The sequence below is a fragment of the Ascaphus truei genome, chromosome 5 (genome assembly GCF_040206685.1).
Source record: "Ascaphus truei isolate aAscTru1 chromosome 5, aAscTru1.hap1, whole genome shotgun sequence".
NCBI classification, from domain to species: domain Eukaryota; kingdom Metazoa; phylum Chordata; class Amphibia; order Anura; family Ascaphidae; genus Ascaphus; species Ascaphus truei.
This window is the reverse complement of record NC_134487.1, coordinates 82,918,419-82,943,549: the sequence shown is the minus strand read 5'-3', so window position 1 is coordinate 82,943,549 and position 25,131 is coordinate 82,918,419. Positions and strand designations below refer to the sequence as shown.

Below are 25,131 nucleotides of genomic sequence, written 5' to 3'. Positions count from 1 at the left end.
ACAAATGTATTCTGGGATCCTTTACTCACCATTGACAACCAAACTTTTCACTGTCTATTTCTACTATTCCAGCAGGTGGTGCAGCATGTGCTGGAACAGGCCGTGGTACTAAGGGGCACATATGTATGAAAACAAAAGGTTTTAATAACACACCATAAATAATCTACATTTTTTTTTTGTTTTATTAGGTGTTGTATGCCAATATTACAGGGCTTATAAAAATGTAATAGCATTTATCAGTATAGGAAAGGTTATACAACTAATGTCAATCATTACTATATACTGTGTTTTAAAACGTAAATAGTTTTAAGTAATACTGGAAATCTTGAAAAAGAAGAACCTGAAAAGCCCAACGTGCATTAGATTGATAGTACTTACATTTTACTATAAGATTTGGCTGAAAACCTTAGAATAGTATTTTGTTCATAATATAAAAACATTTAAACGGAAGGGCAAATTTCTGAAATCTATGCCGAGATGTACAAGCGAAAATTGGGCAGCATCGTGTTTTGCCCAATCCTGTACATTTCTGCAAATTTTTATTTTTTTATATAGTGAATTGTCTTCACATTAAATCACCAAATCCAATTTGCTACGCAAATCCAAAGTTAATTCAAGTAAGAAAAGGGTTTCCCAGAAGAAAAAACAGCCGTTTTTCTTTGTTTTTTTTTTGTTTATTACCAAAGGAAACTAACCTGGGACAGGGCTTGCATTGACTTGAACAGGAACATGCTCCACTGTTTGAGGGCGGATTTCCGAAACCACTTGGTGGTTAGAACTTTGATGTTCTATAAGCTTGACTGCTGTAAGTGCATCAGGTCCAAACATTTGTATGTCCATAGAAATGAGACATACCAATGTATCTAAAAATACAAATGGCATGGATAAAATCAGCACATGTGTGAGAGGTGTGATTAGACTATCTTTCTTTAAAAAAAAAAATCACTTGTCCCCCTGGCACAATATGGTGGGATATTCTGTGTTATCACTGCCATTGAATTCTATGGGAATTTTGGGATTCTGCGTTATCAGTAGGTAACAAAGCTGGACACATCTGTACATAATTTGCTCAATACTGACCAATGGAAAAACCATATTTCTCTACACAGGACATTCAAACCGCACTACTTCTGGAACAGGAGGAGCCATTCGCCTGTATTTGTTTAAGAGAATACTTTAAAAAGTAGTCCCATGGCAAAAGAAGCATTTGTAAAAACTATATCGCTGTTTTAAGCATTTTAAAATGTATTTATCACTAAAACATTTTAACTTATTTATTTGGCCAATCATGATGGTGGGAGGAGGATTACTTTTAAAAATAGAGCAGAATAAAACAAATCATTTACCGAAAGATTTTGGGATTCACAGAGATTAGTCAAAGCTCCAAAAGCGCGTGTGTATATGTATGTATATGAAAATATATATATAAAAAACAAAATCACTTGTGTTCACATTCACATGTCTTAGACAGGTCTGCAACCCTGCCTTTCACCCTTATTACATCTAGCATACAGTGCTTCCACTGCAGCAAGGGATTCTGGGAAATTACATGCACATGAGCACACCATGTCACGGTGGAGGTTTCTTGTCACACACACACACACAAATATAAATATATATTTTTCCATCCCTATACACCAATAGGGACCACATAGTATCCACACACACTTTTAGTTGTGCTACAAACTCTCACATTTCCACACCCACCCACACCATTTATATCCCCTCTCACTCCACACACACCTTGTGTAGAGCACTGTTTATACTGTGGGCTCTCCATTCATTTTTATTCACACTGATACACGTACACACTCTTTCTTCACTTGCTTTCAGTTACCCTTTGACACCTCCAGCCATAAATCTCATCCACACCGGGGGAAGGACCAGCACAGATAACATTCCAAGAGACACTGTTTTTAAGTAATCCTTGCTTCATTCATTGTAACATCGCCGGAAGAAGAGATCAGTGTATCTCGAAAGCTCGCACAAATAAAAGCATTTCGGTAGCCACAGAACGGTATCATCTATTTATTTTTTGATTATATATATATATATATATATATATATATATATATATATATATATATATATATATATATGTATATATATATATATATATACACATATATATATACATACACTTTTTAAATTAGTCCGTTTTGAAGCCGTTTCTTACCTACGCTTCTTTCTACGTTGGCTATCTTCACACAAGCCATTTCGCCCAGCTCTGTGAGCATGTACAGCACCTCAAGAGTAGAGATCACAAGCAACACATCCGGTAAAGAAAGGTGACACATTATTTCCTTGTAGCTGTCTTGATCCACATATTCACAAATAAGGACTCCATTATCCTCTGCTTTACACAAGTTCCCTAATATTTCCATGCCTGTTGATGTAAAAATTATCATTTTTAATATCTGATGAGCATGACTACAGGTTTATCAAATTACTAATTAGATTAAAGGCTTACCCCTCATTTTTAAGAACCGATCTCTTGACATTAGGCATTTTGTAATAGTATGGAACATTAGATGAGTGGTTTTAAAGTCAACGGGATCTAACTGAAGCTGAAATTGGAAAACAAACAAACCAGTAAGAATAAATCTAAACAGGAAAATAATATTTATATATACTTAGAGAATTGAAGCAAACACTATATAATGAAATACATGGAAACCCACTTATTAGGAATGTTTTGCGTTTCTATGTAAATAAATACAACATCTGCATTGTGAAAATCAGTCAGTCACGATACACAACCGGAGACAGTTTCATATGTCAACCAAGAGACTAATTAAAACGCACAGGATCCTTCATTCAAAAGATATTGTAATTATTGTGTCAGTTCCTTACCTCGGCTGCAATATTTCCCAACGTGTCGAGTCCCAACTGTCTTAGGGAAATAAAATGACTGTGAGAAGACAATAATAGGAAACGGAGACAAGTACGATTAGCTGCCAAAAGCTTAACATTGCCCTCCTCAAATGAAAGATTTCGCAGAATTACAGCAATCTGGAGAACACGCTGTCCTTCAATGTCATTAATGCCCAGCTTCCGAGGGGGGTGAAATAAGGAGTCCCATAAGGACTCTGCCGACGTTCCTTCTGCAGAAAGAAATATCAGAATGACTAAATCACCTAGACAAATTAGTAAATGAATAGGGATTACAACAGATTAGTGGGTATGGGGTGCGGTTCACGAAATACCAACGTACTGTTTTATCTATAAAGTAGACTGAGCGAGTCAGAATAGACCATATGATGCTGACGCAGTAGATGGGGACAAAAATGCAGCACAACCAAATGACTACTGTGCAAAATATAAATGGTGTTTGAGCAAGGTGGTTTATCTGTACATTTATCAATTATCATTTAGGCTTTACACTGTGTTCATTTGGTTGCAGTCCATTTTTCAATAAAAAGATTATAAAGACAAGACTGAATGGTAGTTTTCTTAACATTAGACTTGATTGGAGCTCCATGAAGCAGGACCACTGTGGTCTTACATCATTGGGATCCCCCAATTAGCCGACATGGATCTTTAACCTTACGGCACCTTCAGAAAATAGGAGCCAGCCATGTAATTCTAGTGAGCCAACAAATGGGAAAAATGCTGCTGTGAAGTTGCAATGTTTGCCTCATAAATTAGCTGACGCAGCTGGTCTTCTCTGTGCCGGTATTTCACCATTTTCAGATCACCTAAACTGGGGATCTCCTTTCGTTGAGATGAGTGGTGCTGCGCTGTGAACTCCAGCAATAGGTTAGTACTGAGATAGAACTCAACGGGTAATATGTCGTTCATGGGGTAAGTTATGTAATTTCATGTTAAATGTACTTTCTTGTTTAGTAAAATTCCAGTCATGTTGCCTTATAAATTGCAAAACAAAAACATGCGTTCTACATGTTTCCTTACGTTGCAAATGTCAATCCTGAACATGCTACAAGACATTTGATCTTTCCCTGTATGATCCATCATGCTACCAATGTCCTATTAGAAAGTGTGTATAATTAACTCTTCTCAAACTCCTGAGATTAAGTGATCATTGCTGAAGCAGTGGCTCAGTGAATACAAAGCACTGACTGAAAACAATTATCCCGTGTTTAAAGCAGGGGCGCCTGGTTCAAATCCCAGTGTCCGCTCCTTGTAACCTTGGGTAAGTCACTAGCTCCCTGTGCCCCAGGCACCAAAAAATCTATAGACTAAGCTCAAAAAGCAGGGACTAGTGCCTGCAAAAATTCTATGTACAGCACTGCGTACATTGTCAGCACTATACAAGAAAGACCAATTGTTGTTATTGACAATGAGTAGTATAAACAATATCACAATCTTTAATTGCATTTGAAAGAAGACATTTATCAAACAATTATGGCAGAATTACAGCAAACATATACTGTATGAAGTCGGAGAAATTATTTTTAGGTAGCTCACCTTGAGATATACTTTTGTCATAAATGAGGTCACGTACTTCACTGTCATCAACAATATCCTTCCAAAACTGAAACAAAGCAGAAGCATAGGATGTTCATGTGCAGTTTACAAAAAAAAAACAATTAGATCACTAAAAATGTAAATGTACATTGTTAATGACAATATTGGTAATCAATGAAAAACCTAAATATGATACGCAGCAATCAAATGAGATTGTGTCACCTTTTTTTTTTCTTCCTTCAATTAATTGTGTTTACTAACAATATAGGGGAAGTTACATTTGCTTTATCTTTCACATTGGAATATATAAACAAATACACACACGCGCTCACACCTTTTCTTTAGTAGCACTATTAGCTTGCGAAATGGTACGTTTACATTTTTTAATGCTTTTGGTCATGATAATATCATGATATGTATTTTAATCCACCTGGTGCTTCAGGGGTTAATGGTGCAACAATGTGGGTTTAAAAAATACAATCTATTGAGTTTACGACAGGCCAAGACATTTTCTGAAAGGAGAAATGCACGGTAGATATGTTTCAGGATACTATACCCCTGTAAACATGAAATAAAAGTGTTTAAGAAAGCTTGCATATTAAGCCTCCTTTTTGGTGCTATGGAGTTAAAAATAACGAGTCCCATAACTTTGGCCAAGTGTCATATTTAGTCACTAAACTGGCATCTGATACACGAGGCTACAGAATGCAGGTCCAATGCAAGTTAAAGCAACAGTCTCCTGCCCCCCATCCCCCCTCTCATTTGATAAATCTGTTCTGGCCCATTCCAGCGTGATTTCTATTTTTTAAATCTCATGGTCCATTCAGCAAATAAGAGTTTAAAATATTAAGTGTCCAGGAGATTTTTAAAAAAAATGGAGCTTTGTCCAATGCAGTCTAAAAGTTACCATAGTAATCTCAGAAGCTGGAGGTAAAGACCATCTGTTTAAATTCACAGGGTGGTAAAACGATCAACAACTGGCCACTGAAGGTCTGTAACGCCCAAGTGGCTAATTGGCAAACGTAAATATATATATCTATATATATATATATCTATATATACACATATATACACACACTGTATATACACACACACCAGTAAAAAATATAAAAATCAGACTCAGCATTTCCTCCTCAATTTACTCTATCATTACAGAATTAACATTGATGCTTTAAACTCAGCAATACTAGTGAACATAGAAATCTGAATTTAGACCATGTGTTCGTATCACACATCTTCAGATGTGGAGAAGAACGCACACGTGGTCATTTCAGATGGCATAGCCTCATGTTTTAGAAGCAAATGCCAGTCTGGGACCCAGTACCATCTCTGCAATCTTGATCAAGTCACTATCTCTTTCTGCATCAAATACAAATATAATGACAGAAAGAATCAGCAAATGCAATTGTGGGTGCATTGAGCTAGAATTTACACAGCTGTGTTGATCGCTAGCTTTAAAGCGAGTGGCACGTTTGCAGCACTAGTGCTGAGCTTCACTCTTCACTTGCATTGTCTCCCTACTCTGAAGTACAAATGGGTATAAGAAGGTATTTATTGAACATATAAACAGACATTATTTTTTATTGCTAACTCCCAAGATGTGTATTGTATAGTATACATCTGTGCATTTACGCAGAAACAATTAAGTCAATCTCTGAAAATGAGTTTTCATTATTCTAATTCTGGGATTGCATTCTTTAAATATTCACCTTATAATCAGCATTAAAAAAAGTAAACCATAATTCTCTAACATAAGTCTTCATGAAATATGAATATGTCTTTTGACTATGCTTTGCTGGGCAGGAACATAACTCAGTCACTTTGATTGGAAGAGTAGCTCACTTGCTGTATAAAAGACATGCAAGGCATTGCATACCGCTGTCATTAACCAGCCTGAGTTGACTCAAATAAATTAAATAGGATTAAAATGCAGTTACTTTAAAGAAATGAGAGCCAGAGGAATTACTATATTAAATGTAGACATATGTATTGAAAATGCATCTCGACTGTTTTTATGTTAGGGCTGAAGGTTCAAATCAATGCTCTTTAACATGCTCTTAAGTAGAAGCAGCAGATTTGCAACACCGGTTGGCAACATAAAATGTGGAACACATCCAATTGCCTATTGTAAAGGTCTTTGTATTACTCTACGATACAAAACAGCTATTGGGTGCATGTTTTAAATTAATAGTTTTTCAGAACAGCTGAATATTCTGGTATTGTAAGACACAGGAACAGTTTTTAGTTCTTAACCATTTATAAAAATAAATAAAAAGTATGTAGAATGACCTACAGGAATCTCAAATGCAGATATCCAGCAAGGGTACACGCTCAGTTTCTAAGTTAGTTAAAATACAAGCTGTAAACCTGCAATGTCTCTCTGTTCTCTGCCCAAGTGCTTCATATTGGTATTCCAACAGGGAAGAGGTGGGCTTATGGGCTAATGTGAATATTCAAAGGCCTTCACTGTACTATAGGGAATATACTCCCTGGAATAGATATCATTGAATTCCCTTCATACCATTTTATACTAGAAAGGACTGAAATATATTGCTACAATATTTATTTCAGACCCGTCTACCATTAATCTGTTTTAGGAACCCTAGTGACTTAACTTAATAAAGAATAAAGAAAAATATATTATTGGAAATGATCATTTATAGCTTACCTGTACAAAATCTCTATCCATTTTCTCCTTCCATTCGTCTCCGAACACTGCAGAAAAGGTTCCTAGAGCTACAGGGTTTGGAAAGTAACAATTAGAATCATTTAAACACAAAGGAGTAAGTAAACCTGTTCAAAGTGGAGCCTGCAAAGCAATGTATTATAGTCCCCGGCAGAACATGTTTGATCGGTCTTGTAACCTTTTTGCTCCCAGAAGACCCAGCAACATGTTACAGGCCCTTCAGGCAGTGAAAGAGTTAATGATCTTGTATTTACAAAATTGAACCTTCCTCTGAGAAAGTGGTGTTGTCATTAGAAATAATATTCTCATTTTGCCCAAGACTTCAGTTGATTATATATATATATATATATATATATATATATATATATATATATATATATATATACATACATACATACACACATATATATATATATATACATACATATACACATATACACACACAGTATATATATATGTGGTATTTCGCATTTCTAATTACAAGTGAAAAAACTATAAACTTAAGAGCATAAGTTCTATTAAGGAAATCAATACAAACTGTTTAAACAATATACACAACTAATAAAGTACATTGTACCTTTCAGTATGCATCCTCAGTGTTTTATGCATCCATTTGTTCAATTATTAAACATTTATCATTAGTGCTTGTTCATCCTTCAAAGAATTGTGAAAAGCTGAACACATACAGAAAAGTGGGGAGCAAACAGTTACATTGTAGGTTGTCAGTTGGAAATCCTGCACCCCCAAATATGAATTAACTGGGTGCTACTGGCTTAGTGCAACATTCACCAGCTTTCAACTAAAATTGTTGAATAACCCTTGGCATCTTACACCTTCAATAGCAGGGTGTCGACAAGACATTGCAAAACAATGCGTTGGCATCCTCCATCAGAATTATCCTGTGCCCTGCTCCAATTGTGGTTCAGAAAAGAAACAGTATCTAGAAAAATACAACTGCTATTGCAAGCATCACAAGGTGCTATCCTCTCAATCCACGCACTCCATCTCCTTTTCATTATGTATCTTTATTTATATAGCGCCATTAATGTACATAGTGCTTCACAGCCGTAATGCAAGTGATATAAATGACAAATACTAAAAATACATAATGGGAATAAGCACTTCAGACATAAAAGTAACATTAGGAAAAGGCGTCCCTGTCCCGAAGAGCTTACAATCTAATTGGTAAGTAGGAAGAACGTGCAGAGATAGTAGGAAGGTGTTCTGGTAGGTGCGTCTGCAAGGGGCCATGGTCAATGTATTGTGTATAGTATCAGCCAGGAGCTAACCATATGCTTTGTTGTGGAGGTGGGTTTTAAGATAGGTCTCAAAGGTGGGTAGAGAGAGTGCTCGTTGGATATTGAGGTGTGGGGCAGTGAGTGAGAAAGGTTTAAGGCGGGAGAGGGCTTTAGATATCGACAGGGTAGAGAGAAGACATCCTTTAGCAGAACACAAGAGTCAGGATGGTGATTAGCAAGAAATTAGGGCTGAGATGTAAGGAGGAGCAGAAGAGTGTATAAAAGTGAGGAGGAGAATTGAGTGTGTGATACGGGATTTGATAAGACGCAAGGAGACGATTTCAGCAGGGGAGAACCGAACACAGATTCAGGAGAGTAAAGTGACTCTGGCAGCAGCGTTTAGCATAGATTGTAGGGGAGATAGGTGAAGCTTGAACAGTAGGTGGTCACAGTAGTAGAGACGGGAAAGAATAAGGGCCTGCGTCAGAGTTTTAGCAGTAGAGCAACAAAGGAAAGGGCAATATTGCAGAGGAAAAAAACGACAGGTTTTAGCTACCTTTTGAATGTGAGAGGAGAATGTGAGGGAGAAGTCAAATGTGACCTCTAGGCAGAGTGCTTGTGATACTGGGTGTATGATAATGCTTCAAACGGTAATGTAGGAGATGGTAGTAGGGCCAGGTTTGGGAGGAAATATGACGAGCTCCGTTTCTGACATGTTTGACGGAGGGCTATCTATGATGATATAGCAGAGAGACATTGAGACTTTAGTCTGTACAGCAGGTGTAAAGTAAATTTGTTTGTCATGAGCATAGAGGTGATATTCGAACCCAAGAGATGTGATAAGGTCACCTAGAGTGTGTAAAGAGAAAAGCGAATAGGTTGCAAGGACAGACCCCATGGTTACCCCCACAGAAAGATCGATAGAGGAGGTGTTACTAAACGAGACACTGAAAGTATGATGGGAAAGCTAAGAGGAAGTTCAGGATAGAGCTTTGTTATGGATACCAAGAGTATGGAGAAGGTGAAGGAGAAAAGGGCGGTCCACAGTATCAAAGACTGCAGAGAGATCGACCAGTATAAGCAGAGTGTAGTGACCTTTGTCTTGGTAGCATGGAGATCGTTAATTATTTTAGTGAGGGCTATTTTTGTGGAGTGAGCAGTGCGGAAGCCATATTGTAGAGTATCTAGGAGTGAATAAGAGCTCAGAAATTTGAGCAAGCGAGAGAATACAAAGAATGTAGAGCCATTCATCTGGTCTGTGGCATTAGGTACCCGTTTCAGAGTTTCAATGACTAGAGAACTGGATACAACTGTTTGTCAGGTAAGCATCTCATAGTTGGCTTGTATGTGGCACTAAAAGTAAATACAAGGGCACTTAAAGGAGCAATCCAAGCCGGTTTTTCTTTATTTAATTTTTTGATACAGGATTGAAGCAGTGAGTCTCCGGTGCTGAACTCCATTAATTTCAGCTCTGAGGACCCCTTGCTTTCGGAGATACTAACCTATGAAGGGGATGCCGGTATCTCTACAGTATTCAGCTTCCTCGTCACATGGGTCAATAGGAAACCGAACCAGATGACATCACTGCTTTCTATTGGCCCACAGGGCCCTGGAGCTTTGAAAAGCAGACATAGTGAACCCTGGAGTGCTACCGGTACCCCCTACGGAGGTCAGTACCTACAGAAGCGGTGGGTCCCAGGAGCTTAAATTAAATGGGGTTCAGCTCCGTAGACCCCATGCATCAATTCTGTATTTTTTTTTTAAATGGGGGAAGAAAAAAAAAACACTGCTTGGATTGTCTCTTTAAAAGACCAGGGACAGTAAGAACCTACAATGGAAATCGAACTAAATTGAACCACTTGCAGCACTTATCACCTGAGATCAGACTCCAAAAGACTGTTCATGGTCCCAAGGCTCAACAAAGTATCCGGACGTTCCTCCTTCTCCTACCGTGCACCCCAAAACTGGAACAACCTACCAGAGACTCTCACATCCACCACCAGTTTAAGTTCTTTCAAATCTAAGGCTGTCTCACATTTTAACCTGGTCTGTAACTGTTTCATACGCTCATAATATATATTTTCTTTAACTGTGCATGCAATGTCTTGTATATAATGTATACCCTGTTCATTTATGTAACTGTACTTGTAACCATGTATTATTTGTTTTACTCTGAGCCCAGGACATACTTGAAAATGAGAGGTAACTCAATGTATTACTTCCTGGTAAAATATTTTATAAATAAATAAATATATGTGGATAATATAGATCGGAATTGAATAATCAAGTGAAGTAGAACAACCAAATAAATGAGCAATTCTATAATAAGTAATAACAGTAATAACAGTGTGGATAGAACTATTGAAATTGTTCCAAATAGATATCTGGAAGGAACACTGCACGCAAAACCAACACAACGTGCCACTCATACAGCTTACAACGGTACCTCACCTAGCTCTTCAAATCTATTATTAAGCTGGTTTTATTGTGAGCATTACTTTTATCAGACCTTACTAAATATTATACATGATCTTCTGTGTATGTCCTTTTTTCTATTTATGAGCAGCAGAATGAAGTCATATGAGAAGGCTAAGGAGTCAACCCACTGATTCAGTGGTTTTATATATTACGTGTAAGTGTATTACCAATTCTGCTTTGACTTATTTACTTTAAAGAAACATACATGTACAGTATTTTCCCACTACCCCTCCTTTCTACATGACCATGGTTTCTGGATAAAGTATGTGGCTCTGCAGTTTTAACACAATACATGTTTAAAAGGATCCTGCAGTGGATATTATGCTGCAAAGTCAAGAAATTCAGATTATGACTATACTATTAACCATTAATGTGTACCCCTAAATACTTTAGCCCCTTCCAAATATGAACAACATAAACTATGGCGGCAAGTACTTAAATGCTCGTTATTCCTGTGTTAGCAAGAATGGACATGGCCACTAATGCAATATCAGAAAGGGTCCACAGGCTTCCATTACATTCTTCTTTAAGAAGCAGGATTTAAGTGGGTGAAAATAATAGAACAGCTACCATAATATAATGATGCGGTTTCTCTTAAATACACAGCGAGTAATCAAACCATAGGGCTAAACTCATACTTTCAAAAATATAGCACTAATGCAACCATGATTGCCAAACCAAAACACTTTATTCATAGCAATGCAGAGTCTTAAAACGTTTCACATTCTAGACAAGGGGTGCGCAAACTGGGGGGGACAAGAGATTTTTCTGGGGGGGGGCGGGGGGCACGGCGGTTGCAGAGGCCCCGCGCTCTTTCCCACGACATTTAAATTAAATGCCGTGGGATCACGTGCGGTCTCTGCAACCTACAGTAACCTTACCTAGATTGAGATGACTGTGTTGACACGTCGCGATGGCAACGCAGCGTAAAATGACGCTGCTGGGTCATTTGACATCTGGCATAGAGGTGAGGGGGGCGCAAGCACCGGAAACAGCAGGCAGGAGGGGGGGGGGGGGGCGTGCAGCTGCAAAAGTTTGCGGACCCCTGTTCTAGACGCAGGGTGTTGCAGGATTGCTTTTAAATTTAGTAGAAATTAATCTATATCTTCTTGATCTTCAGTAAGTCCGATTCCAATTTGCCATACTTGGCAATGTTTGCAAGTAGGACTGTGCGCTACACTGGCGACTTTACTGCTCCGATTAGTAATCATGATAAACAGAAACTCCAACTACTTTAAGTGTGAAATGTGAGTCAAGTGCAACCATTGTAGTTCATAGCAAAAAAAGCCCAAAAGTCTTCTTAGGAGGGGATATGACCAGGTGTTGACACTATTCAGTAACACATGGTACATTTTGTAAATATATTCTATCAAATTAACCAATTCAGTGGGCAAGTCTGAAACAATACAAAGCAACATGCCACCCATTCTTTTTCTATGGCAAGTATTAAAGCAAGCCATTCAACAAATGCATTTAACCTGTTTAAAAAAAAAAAAAAAAAGTATATAAAGGGTGTCTCAAGTGTTGTCATCGGCTAAAAATGGTCTTCTGATCCGTCTAAATTCTGGGTATTAACAGCCTAGAAATTCCTCAATGATCCTTTAAAAAAAAAAAAATAAGAATAAACACCCCCCAGACTCCATTCACCCTGTTTTACTAAGGACAGATGCTACTGAGAACAGGGAGCGGAGTGAAGCATTTTTGAATGACAATAAGTGGCAAATTCAAACATTCTTTTGGAACAGAAGCAGGGAACGAAAAAGGGTAAACTGCTGCTGGCTCACAGCACAGGGGAAACAAAAGGGATATATTTACAGCACTGTAAAAATAGTTAAATTACAACAGAAAACACAAAAATTGGCTGAAGCAAATTCAGCCTGGCATAGGTAGAGCATTACCCAGCCATTGATGTCCCAGCTGGGTTAAAGTCCCTAGGCTATGCAGAATGGATAGAGAAACAACACTTTCAGAGCCATATCCCCCTCTACCCTTCTCAAAATAAACTGAATCCAACAATAAACACAGTTAAACTGCGTACTTGGAATTATCTTGAGCTCCCGTCTCTCTTCAGAACAGAGAACAAAAAATATATAATTCAGGTACCCAATAGTTTACAGCTACTAACCCTGCACATTTGTCGGCAACTGATACCACATCAACAGAAATCTCTACTATCAGGGAGGACTCTTTATTGACTGATGTGAGTTTAAAAACAGCATTAACACACAGAGTCAGCATTACAGGCACACCGACAGCAGGAGATTTGACTACTCTACACACTACTTTTACACAAAGTAGCTTTGGGAAACAAAGCAACCGTATAAATACTAAGGAGCATTCCAAGTGCCCCATGTTCATTTCCAATTCTTTGCTGCTCAAATCAACGATACTGCGTTAAATATGGACTTTTAGCATTTGAAATACTTATACCATCTCTAGGTTAAGCAAAACTAGCAGTTTCATGTATTAAGACCAAAGAAAGTGATGGCTTAAAAAATCCCACAAGTGTGAAACTCATACTCACTGTCATCGAACACCCCAGCGTTAGCAAGCAACAAGGTGATTATTTTTGGGTCCTTCTCGAGCTGCATTACATGCTTGCTTTCATTAGACAGAAGTGTACACACATTAATTGCAAAGTCCACTTCATTTGGGAGTCCAGATAACAGTGAGAGCACCAGTTTGTTATAATCGTTTGGTGTGTTGAAGTCCATGGTAAGCCCATAGCTTTGTCGTAGATAATCTACAAAACAGAAGTAGATACATTTTCAAATTGAGTTTACCAACTTTTAGGAACGGTAACCTTAAGGACCAATTTTCTACAGGGATATTCCACCTTACCCGGTACGATGTGCTGCTGGTAGTTGTAGGCGCATGGTATTGCACCGATAGGGAGCTGCGGCTTGAGATTGCCAGGCTGGACCTCATCGTCATCTTCCCCAAAATGATGTACTTTCTCATATTTTTCCAAATAACTACAAGAAATAGAAACATAGTTGAATTCACTTAAAACCAGAGTTGCACATTTTGTTTATTAGACATCTGTTTACGGAGTAACACAGAGGTGGGTAAGGCTACGCTTATAGTGCCGGCGACAGCGACATCAGGCTACGGTCGCTGGAAAAATCAAATTGAGATGACTTCCAGCGATCGCGACCAAGCCGTCGCCCCATCACGTCGCGCTTACAATAAGCGCACGCGACGGCGGCAGTGCATTTGTTTTGACGCGACATCGTGTCGCTGGCACTATAAGCGCAGTCTAAGATATCTTTCGGGAGTTGCTGAAAGAAAGGCAAGATAAGCGGTGATAGCATGCTGTAGTTTGTGCAATATTTAATCAGAATTTCATAGGCCAAAATACCTGTCCTGAACTATGATAGTGATGTGTTTCATATATTAAAAGTAGACAAACCAGGTGTTGGCAACAAAAAACTTTTACACCTTTCTTTGAAGTTTTACCCTTGACATATGCATACATCTGGTATTCTTACTACTACAGTGGCAAAGAGAATACCGACAATCATAGACATCTATGCCATCAAGTATTTAAAGAGCCTAGGCTCCAATGGCATAGAAAGGTGACATACATTAGGTTTTGAATATTTTCATGCAGTGACCCCTCCCAAATGTATTAAAACACTGCTGCTGCTAGTATCCAGAAAATCAAAAAACATACAATGGGAAGGAAGCTCATTATCATCATACACAGACACTGTGTATAACTATATTCCATAGTTACAGTGAAGTGGAACTGCACAGTGTAACGCATGAAACCTGACCTTTTTGGCAAGGAAGTACAATAGAAAAAAAAGAAGAAAAAAAACCCACAGTGTATAATACTCTGCCTAACTAGCACCTGTCTCACTTGTACGATGTAAAAGGTCTGTCTGTTAAGCAGCAGTTTGCCTGCTGATGCTTTTTTATGCAGAGAAATGTCTGCTACCAAAACCAGCAAACTGCAATATCAGCAATTATGTTCCCTTATCAACTACATTTTTTTAGCTGGATGGCACTACTGCTTTTTACATGATATTAATATCATCCCTGGTAATTACGAGTAAATCTTCTCACATTGGGCAAGAGGTGCAACTTTATACTTCTAAAGAGGTTTTCTTATAATAAATAAAATCCAAGCATTATGCTAGCAAACGTCCATGGATTTTATTTTTTAATCCGCACAGTATCTTTAGGGCCTTTGTATAATCACTCAAATTTGTCAAAATGCACCATCACATACAGCAAAGCTCCTTTCACTAATCGTTACGCAGCACTAAAATGTTCACGGAATGGGACCTTCGGCCACAACCAAAACGCCACCTGCGTTTCATCACCTGGACACGTCGCCACAGGGCAGCTCGCCGCGGCACACTACGTCGCGATGTCCATTCTGCCGTGCACGCAACAAGCCAGGACCGCTCGGACGTGCCATCTTTAAATATCCCGCAGGACATTTAAAGATGATGCGTCGGCTGTGGCAGACCTGGCGGGTCGGGTACGTGGCGGACGGCAGTGTCCCACGGAAAAGTCAATGAAGCGCAAGGCCGCTGGCGGCGGCTGAATCGCACTAATTGTTGTCCCGGGGGACACCTTGATTTCCAAGATAGTTAGTGGTGAAGGTGCACTAGATACTTCCTGATATTTAATTCTCACGTGGGTCAAGCGTCCTGGCCCATGCAGCGCAGGACATTTAAATGCCATTTTGTTTGCAATGGTTGGGATCCTAACGGCAGCACCTTCATTGGTAAGTACCTGGATATCCCCTCGATCGCCAGGTACTTACCAATGAAGATGCCACCAGTGGGATCCCAACCAGGGGGAAAAAATGGCGCTTAAATGAGCCGAAACTAACATGGCTCAGCTCTGGAGACCCCTTGCTCCCCATCCATGTTAACACAGGAGGGTACATACATAAAAAAAAAAAAAGAGGAGCAGGGGAACGTTCAATATTTATAGGCAGGCGCTTCACTACATACTTGTGTGATTTTGTAGTAGTAATAACTTTAGCACATAACTAAAAACAACAATGAATCAGCTTTTATAGGGTGAGTAGGACATAACTTTTTCAGAAAATTGTAAACAACTTAATACATAAAGTTTAATGTAACAAACAGGATTAAGCAAAATAACAAATTGTAGCTTGAAACAGCAGTCTATTTTATTTATTTTTAATGTACCAAAACAGAGTGGGCCCACTGGAGCTGGTCCCCCGGTCCTTCAGCCTCTGGGAATCCACCCCATGTTTCCTGTGACATTTGATATTTTTTTTTATACTCGTGGACAACAACTACAAATAAGTTTGGGGCATCACCAATAGAAAGTTACAATGTCTTCTCTTTCGATTGCCCGTCTAAACCCCGGCTACCATTTTATGTTCACAGGGCAGCATCACAGGAATGAGGGGGAGCCATTAGATTGTCGCACCAGAGACCCTCTGGTTTAGGCGGTGAATTATCCCCACTATCTCCCAAGATAAAAACCAGCAGCACAGACAGCTGCTTTAAACACTGCCCTGATCAGAATTACCATTGAAAATGCAGGATTCAAGATGGTTTGTTTTTTTAGAAAGTCAATAATATTATGCTGCTCGCAAAAAAATTATCTTCCTTTTCTTCAGACCATACAAATGACAAAAACATTTGACAAAGAAATATCCATATCTTTTTTAATGAACATTATAGGAAAATGTAACATTTAATGTTAAAGTGAATATCAGCCAGAAAAGATACCTAAGACAATATTTTTCTTTTCCTTTAGGAGACAATTTTGAGCCTCAAAACGAGACAGACTAAAACACAACAGAACAGCATTCTGTAAAACATACACAGCTCCAATCTCGCAATGAATGGAGGTATTTTGATATTCTACAACAGCAGCAGCACACTGGTGTGCTCCATAAGTATATTTATGGCCGAAGTGAGATGCTGCTAGGAATTTGTAGAATGCACATAAGGGATAAATACTGCATAGGGATTCACCATGCATGGTAACAAGGAATGTGAGGGGTTGGCACCTAGAAAGTCTAAAAGAAACCTCATGTTAAAAGAAATGTTACTCTGGTTTGAAAAGTTTAGATGAGGGGGAACCGATTTTTACATTTGGCCACATGATTGATTGAGGCCATTTAAGCAACGAGTTTCTATTAAACTACAGGTATTACTTAAGAGCTTTAGATGCTAATCACTAAAAACTATTTATTTTTTTACTTCATTTAAAGCGCAAATGTCAATGCGCTCGCCTTGCTTTATATTCCATTTAATGTAGCACACCACGATCAGTTCCCCCTGACGTGTTTAACTCTCTCTCTTTTTACATAGATCGAAAGCAAGGGGTCTCAGGAGCTGAACGGCCTTCATTTCAGCTCCAGAACCCCCTACTTTAAAAGATACTTACCAGGAAAGATGGCGCAAGTAGCATCCCCCCAATGGGGAAACATTATTTAAATCTCCCGCGCTTCGCAGGCCAATAGAAAACCATGATTTGGTCCGAGCTTTAAACAACCAGGAAGTAAAAAGGCAGCAGATTCCCGTTAAGTATCTTGGGCACCAGGGGTCTCCGGAGCTGAAATAAACACGGTTCAGCTCTTGGGACGCCCTGATTTATGTTCATCCATGTACATAGTGCTTTACAGCAGTAATACTTGTGTCCTAATAGGAGGCAAGAGGAATAAACCCCAGACAAACTTAACAGTAGGAAAATGGGTCCTTGCCCCATAGAGCTTACAATCCAATTGGTGAGTATGGAGAACTCACAGAACCCTTAGAAGTATGTATGCAGGGGGTCATGATAAGTGCATATGAAAATGTATTGTACTAGTCAAGGGAGCTACTTAAATTCTTCATTAAATGTGCATTTTAAGACGAGCCTTAAAGGTGGAGAGAGGGTGTTAGTCAGATATTGAGGGGGAGGGCACTTCAGAGGTGTGGGGCAGTGAGTGAGAGGTTTTAGTTGAGAGAGGGCTTCAGATACAAAAGAGGTAGACAGAAGACATCCTTGAGCAGAACTTGAGAGTTCTAAACTAAATGACCCTTATTCATGAGAATATCATTATTGAAGTATTTAACTATATATTTTGCCAAATTGGATGTAGCATTGGGCTTTACGCTCAATAGCACTCCTTTTGGCATAAAAAATAATATATATACACATATATACATACATGAAGTGGTGCGTTCTGGGGTTAGAGCTCGCTGGGGTTGTGTGTTTGCAGAACAAAAGAGGTCAGCAGGTGTAGGGTGAAAAATTACGACTGTCCCCGTTTTGGACCCCCCCCACCCCCTCTATTCGTGTGTATCTTCTTATCCCCCCTGCAGCCTGACTGCATTACCCCCTCCTCACGTTCCCCCCCACCGCCACTGGTTCCCCAACTAATCACCTGCGATTACCAAGCCGCTTGCCTACATCGCTGAGTCCCGTCTTGTTTACATTAGTTCCACGCATGCGCGATGTACCTTCTACACAGTATGGACCTCCATGGCAACGCTAGACGCCAGTTGCGGAGGATCAGTTATTATTCAAAGCACTATGACGCCGGCTACATCCGGGTCTCTAACCAGCAGGACTGAACTCACCAGCTGATTGCATACAGCTGCTCCATTTCGTGCGTTTTGTGACGTAGTTGATTGTTTTTTGATTGCTTGGTAATTAGTTTCACGTGGGATGCTGGGTATATATAGTTGCCTCTTTCACTATGTATGTTGCATTGCCTTGAGAAAGGTCCCCTGGCTGGGGTTGTGTGTTTGCAGAACAGAAGAGGCCAGCAAGTGTATGGTGAGAAATTAGGGCTGAGATACAAGGTGGGGCAGAGGAGAGTATAGCCTAAAGAGAGTGGATATTTAATAGAAAGCCAAGAGAGGCCTTTACATAACAAACCTGCACCTTTTCAATGAAACCAGCAGGCAGCAAAAGTTGAATACTCTAGGAGTCAACCAAGTTTGGAAATATGTCAAATTAAAACTGGAAATCCATAAAGTAAAACATGTTGCATGCAGCTTACTTGCCTTTGAGACACCCTTTTATAAAATGTATGCTTTATTTATAATAGTTAGTCTTTATTCTAGTGCTGTCCAACGCCATCTTATTAGCGTTACATTATGCATTTGGTATAAAATAGAACCAGTACTTCCAGTGGAACCAGAAGAGAGACAAAAATGAAAACATTATACAACAGGTTTTTTTTTGTTTGTTTTTTAAACATTACTATATTTAAAAGGAAAAAACTGATTGGGTTTGCAGAATCTCATTCAACATAACTATTCCATATACAGTAGCATCTTTTTCTGATGGAAAGCAAGGTGCTTCGTAAATAAAAACTAAAGTGTACTTTAAAGTCGGTGCAATTGTTTTCAAAGGCAGTGTCCCACAGAGCAACTCCTTCAGCCTGGTCAGTTATAATGACAACTTCTTGCCGGATCCATCGAAGGATTCAGAAGAGTATTCACCCTTTCATTATGTGACTGCAAATCTTCGTGAATGGAATATTTTTGTTGTCGTAACGAATGCAATTAAATTTTCTTTAGAAACCCAGTGGCCGGTAGGCCATGTTGTCCTAGATTGATGGGCACTCTACCTACTAGGTACTGCTCTACTTCGTGGACCTTGACTAAACACCTGTACAACCTTCACCTCCTAACATCTCTTCCAAAAATATCTCCCATCTATTTTGCCTCTACTCCTAAAACTACTCCTAAAACCTAATTTCTAACCCAGTCATAATATCGCCATGAAATAGCAGTATGGCAACCAAGGAGTGTAACTTTTTTGCCTAGTATCCCCTGTAAGTACTACCATGTTCCAGCAGAGAGGGGGTTACGCTGTTGGTCTCTATGTTGTGTTACAAGTAATCAAACCATTAGGTCAATACTTTATTTTACCAAGACCGTTTTATAACTAGCTGTCCATACTTGCAAAACGTCTCAAAACAGTAGGGGTGGACAAGCCTTCCCAGAGAACCCCAAATGTGTCATTGTGGGTGAGGTTATCGGTTGCTGGGAAAGCTTCAGACCGTCATACAAATTCATTAAAACCAGACTCTGAAGGGTTACCTAGAGATTAGTATATTTATCATTACAGCCTAACCGGAATTCAGAATAATGTCCTGCACAACTTCATGATAACATGTATAGGTCTGAACTGTAAATGTGTACTCTGCCATAGTGCAGAAATTAAACACCACCCCTTGTGGGGTCCATTGATTTAGTGTGTGCACCGGGATGTGGTCTTCAATTTGATAGCACCGATACCATGTATTTACAAAATTCGAATAAAATATTTGCTTTCTTCCAAGATTCCAGTCTGTCAAACTGTCCATGGTGAGGGGAAAGTAATGAAGGACTGTCAGGAAAGACTGCTATAGACTTGTTAGGTCTAGATTTTCTCACACAACCAGACATTGGGTAGAACAATTTCTGGTTTAAAACCCATTTTAGATTCATTTTGGCGTAACACTGTGCGTGTGGATCTAATTTTCTTCCCATTATACTGTTGGGGAAAACCTACTACAAGACATTAGAGGTGTTTTATTTCATTAATGGACTATTTTTTTCTGTATGTTATTTTGTATCTTTTTACATGAGCTCTATGTTCATTTGCATGTAATTTTCCAGAATTCCTTTCTGCGGTGGAAGCACTGTATGCCAAGATATAATGGTGAAAAGCAGGGTTGCAGACCTGTGAGACATGTGAATGTGCTCACAAGTGATTTTATTTGCTGTATGCATAAGCACAATAACTTTTCATTACATCAAATCCAAACCCATTTTCTTTTAGGGTATAGGCACGTTTTAATACCATCTTATGCTAATTTTCTGTTATGGTTTATTTTTTCTCTAAAAACAAAAAGGGACAGAAAATTCCTTAGATATCTTAAATTAATTCTAATCGTGGCAGGGTAATTGGGGTGTTGTGCATGCTCACTTTAGTATCCTGCACATCTAGATCAGGGTTTCACATCAGTCCTCAAGAACCCCCAACAGGTCAAGCTTCAAGGATATGTCCCTGCTTGAGCACATGTGGCTCAATCATTTTGACTGATCAACCTGTGCTGAAGCAGAGATATCCTAAAGAACCCGACCTGTTGGGGGTTCTTGAGGACCAAGATCCTGATCTAGGACAAAAAAAGGGAAGGCATGCATAAAAAGAACTGTATTTGAAATGCTTCATGTAAACAACTGCAATGCAATAGCATATCATTTGTAATAGTTCCGTTCAAATGTAAACCTAGTGAAACAGAGCATGGTAGCTTTCTAACATTTGTCATACTGTCAGAATTGTATTTATTTTAGAATTGTGTAATTGTTAACCTAAAGAATACAAAGATCACTCAAACTTTAGAGACAGTCAGACACTACAGATATACCACTGAACAAATGAGTAAACCTGTAATATTTGTAGCACACCTCTGCTGCACAATGTAGGCACTATACAGTATATTGTATTTCCCTTTCCCAAAAAGCCTGATATAAAACTGAAGGACTTGCTATAAAGAGACAAAGCTACACAAGCCCTTTAAAAACATGCTCTTAATAGTGCAACATTAATACATACAATATGTTAGTTGATTCAGGGGCTTGTATTAATTGCAGCTCCAGGTTCAGTAGGGCCATACTTTTGAATGTTACTGGGTTCTCTATTTTCAGTAGCAAAGTTATGCCTTCACTTAGGCTAGGGCCATGGCGCCTTCGCCTGCGCGGAGGCGGTGAGGTAAGCGGGTGCTTTCCCTGGCCATGGTGGACGGGCCGCTGTATACTTCTGCATAATCTGACCTTGCAATTAAAACCAAATCACTCTCATGCGGACGAGAACAACTTCAACTGAGATCCATTTGCACTTATGCTATGTAAACAAGATACTGCTACATACCAAAAAAATAAATATTCCATGACAAAAAATACTACTGTAAATATCATCGGCAGTCAGAATTTCACCTCTATTTTGACATCCCTTTTTAAAATAGAAAAACATGTAATTTGACAATTAAATATATGATCGGAATAAAAACAGAGTAATTTGAGATAGAAAGACACACAGACACAGACACTTGCTGGACCCGGCTTAACATACGCCGATCTAAGAGATCTCAAAGGTTATTAAATATTACGCTTTGTTTTCTGCCCTCCCTGTAATGCTTTGCTATCACTTGACCCCTCTTTCCCACCTTACTCTCTCCTCTATTGTGCCATGCTTCTCTTTGCACTCTCTGCCCTTAGGCCGCGTCTATAGTCCGTGCGATGGCGCAAGCAACGCAATCAAAAGGACGTACTCAATGAGGATGGCCATAGAGTGCATGTGCCTGAGAGCGACGATGCAGCCAATTTTTTGCGGCAACATTTTTATTTTGTCGTGCAACGGCCGGGTCATGTACACGGTTCAGCCTCTGTCGCGCAATACTACTCGCCACGGATTGCTTCTAGTACAGGCGCGCGTGACATCATGCGCACCTATACTATATCAGAGGCCTTAATGTCTGCTCCTTTCTGTGCTCCCACTCCCTCCTCTCATCTGTCTCCTCCCCCCTTGCCATCTCCCAGTTTCCTTCTCCTACTGACCTCGCCGTCTTTCCTCCCCTCTCTTTGCAGTCCCTCCCACCCGATTTGCACACTGCTCTCCATTCCCTCCTCTTGATCCCAGTCTCCTCTCTGCACTTCCTGCCTTGGGCTAAGATTATAGTACATGTGTGTGCGTGTGCGCGGCGGACCGCATAGCCTCACGCACGTCTGATGCCCAAGCAATGGGTTAACTGAGCTGGAGGCGATTGGGGAGGCGTAGCAGATGCATAAAGGCTGGTTGACAAAAAAATATCTTTTCAAAACGCGGTCGTGCCATCGCAATCAGTCATGCGCGCACAAGGGGCAGCCTCATAGGGATTTTGCTATTTCTCAACTTTCCTCTTTGTGGTACCTCAGTTTCCTCCCCCATGTGCACACTGCTCTCCACTATCTGTCTCTTCTCCTCCCCCATCATCATGCCCTGCTCCTCTTTGCACTCTCTCCTCCCCTCTCTTTGAATTCTCTGCCTTCCGGTATCTGCTCCTCTCTGTACTCCTCTCCTACGCATCTGTCTCTTCCTCTACTTGCTGCCTCTACTGCCATTAAAATCCCCTCCTCCCCCGTTTTCTGGGTGAGAGGCTATCACAGAGGGGGATGTATGCATGCATGTGTATCTTTATTTATATAGCGCTGACAGTGTACTCTGCGCTTTACAAAGACAATACAATACAGGAAAGTATAATACAATAAGCGCAGCAAAGTCAGATAATAGGAAAGGAAACCCCTGCCGGAGAGAACTTACAATCTAAGTGGTATGTTGGGAGACTTACAGAGACAGCAGATGAGGGAAAAGTGAAGTAGATGACAGTATATAGCCTTGATGGTGGATAAATGCAGTAATTGGCCACAATGGTTGGTAGGAATCCCGGAGTGTGGGGCAGTAGCGAAAAGTGCAAGCTATTGGGATGCTTCTTTTGAGAGGTGAGTTTTAAAGTTGGTCGGTATTAAATTAGATGGGTTAACGCCATGAGTAGGGAAAGAGGCAGGAAGGCGTGGGCGAGATCGGGCGTGCATAGGGCTAGGTCAAGGATTAGGGGAGATATCCCCAGCAGCAAGGAGGACGAATAGAGAGGAGCTGAGAAAAACATTTGTGGGGGGTGCTTTTTATTGAGGGGTGTAGAAGAAGTTGTTGGAATGGTCTGTACATAGTGGTGCAGTGTATTGGCACAAGTATAGGTGGAGGGGAGGAGAGATGAAGACATGTAAATAGGAGGAGAGTGGGAGAGTTGGAGAACAGAATAGGATTACAAAATAGTGAGGAAATAGCAAACAGAAAAAGCAATAGTGAGGCATGATGACATGCAGGGAGAGAGGTAGGAGGAGAGTCCCAGGTATTGGAGGATATGAGGAGGTGCCCCCGCCGCTGATTGGCTCATCAGCGCACCACGTGACGATCACAATTTTCTTGAATCCCCTGTCGGCTGACGCGTCACAGTGCGTAGTGAACCGTCAGCGAGGGGGGACTGGGACCGGCTAGGGAGGATTCCCCTGCTGGTGGGGAACGCTCGCGCGGCCATCCGCGCCGCCGAGCGCAGCGGGTCCCAGCCCTTACACAGCAGTTTAGAAAGTGAGTCTTGAAATGTGAAAACATTGTCAGAACATTTAGTAAGCCAAGTTCTCATAGTTGCAGGGTTGACAAACTGGAATCCAATTCTTGTATTCAACAAATCCAATTTGAACTGAACAGACACTTCATATGTGACACAGCCAATGTGCAGCCTAATTACAGAAAATGTGCAGTCTCATTGGATGTTCCTGGGTGAGAGGCCGTTCAGCCAATCACAGAGGAAAGTGCAGACATTCTTGAGAGATATAGATCTATATATTTTGGACTCCTTGTAAGCAGATAGACATGATTATACAAATACAGACATACACATTGGCATCATGATGTGAAGTGAATTACCAACTGAGATACAAAAGTGAAGAATAAGCATGTCTTTTCTGGCAATTTCCCTGCAGTGGTTTTCAAACAGAGGATCATTTATGAACCTTCACACCATTCCCTTGTACAACAAAGAAGGGAGACGTGGGTTGCACTGTGCATTTCCTAAAGGCTTACTGTGGCATATACAGTCTTAACTGCAAGACGTCCTGCATTTCCTGCGCACAGGGAGCAAGGACCAGACAGAAGGCAGCGGGTTGGAAGGGTCAGTTGAGCCCAGTATGGGACACAGGTAAACTATTAAGGAAATGCACTAGCAAACTGGAGGACGCACAAGCTAGAAACCGCAGCTATGAAGGCTGCAAGAGGAAAAATAGAACGCAGTGAGTGGCAGACATGGAGGAAAAATAAGGCAGGAAGAGTTCAACAAATATAGGAAGAGAAAGTAGTCTAGTGCACAGAACAAAACAGAATGCATGTATGGCTAGAGAAATTATAGAAAATAGATGCCGTAAATAATTGTCGATTCAGTCATTTTTTTAAACAGAATATATGAAAATATGCATTCCCTTATGATTCTTCAGAGCCACGTTATCATTAAAACATTTGAAGTTATTTGTACTCACCCATGAAGCAGTTGGTGCTTATATTTCTATTCACTAAATGGGATCTGTGTATTTACATTGTATATTGTTGCAGAAGTACAGACAAATACAATGATTGCTTACAAACTAATGCATATAAGTATGTATCAAGAGCGTCACTAAAGCAGTGGGGATCCCCAATTGTACTGCATCAATGTGCTTTTTCAGTATTGTATTCTTAATTGCTATATGAAATATACTAGGACCATTGAAAGTGGTTTAATATATT

General features: G+C 39.9%; 1 protein-coding gene across 1 annotated transcript in view; it reads right to left on the bottom strand.

Annotated features, from left to right (window-relative positions):
- The window catches only part of ARID2 (AT-rich interaction domain 2), a 100,660-nt gene that overhangs the window by 30,349 nt on the left and 45,180 nt on the right, over positions 1-25,131 (bottom strand). Inside the window, exons 4-12 of the mRNA XM_075600125.1 lie at positions 13,672-13,805; positions 13,355-13,573; positions 7,097-7,164; positions 4,429-4,495; positions 2,854-3,104; positions 2,471-2,567; positions 2,177-2,386; positions 696-863; positions 30-108 (exon numbers count right to left, since the gene is read on the bottom strand). Of these exons, the coding sequence (XP_075456240.1) occupies positions 30-108; positions 696-863; positions 2,177-2,386; positions 2,471-2,567; positions 2,854-3,104; positions 4,429-4,495; positions 7,097-7,164; positions 13,355-13,573; positions 13,672-13,805 (1,293 nt within the window). The remainder of the gene's footprint in view (positions 1-29; positions 109-695; positions 864-2,176; positions 2,387-2,470; positions 2,568-2,853; positions 3,105-4,428; positions 4,496-7,096; positions 7,165-13,354; positions 13,574-13,671; positions 13,806-25,131) is intronic.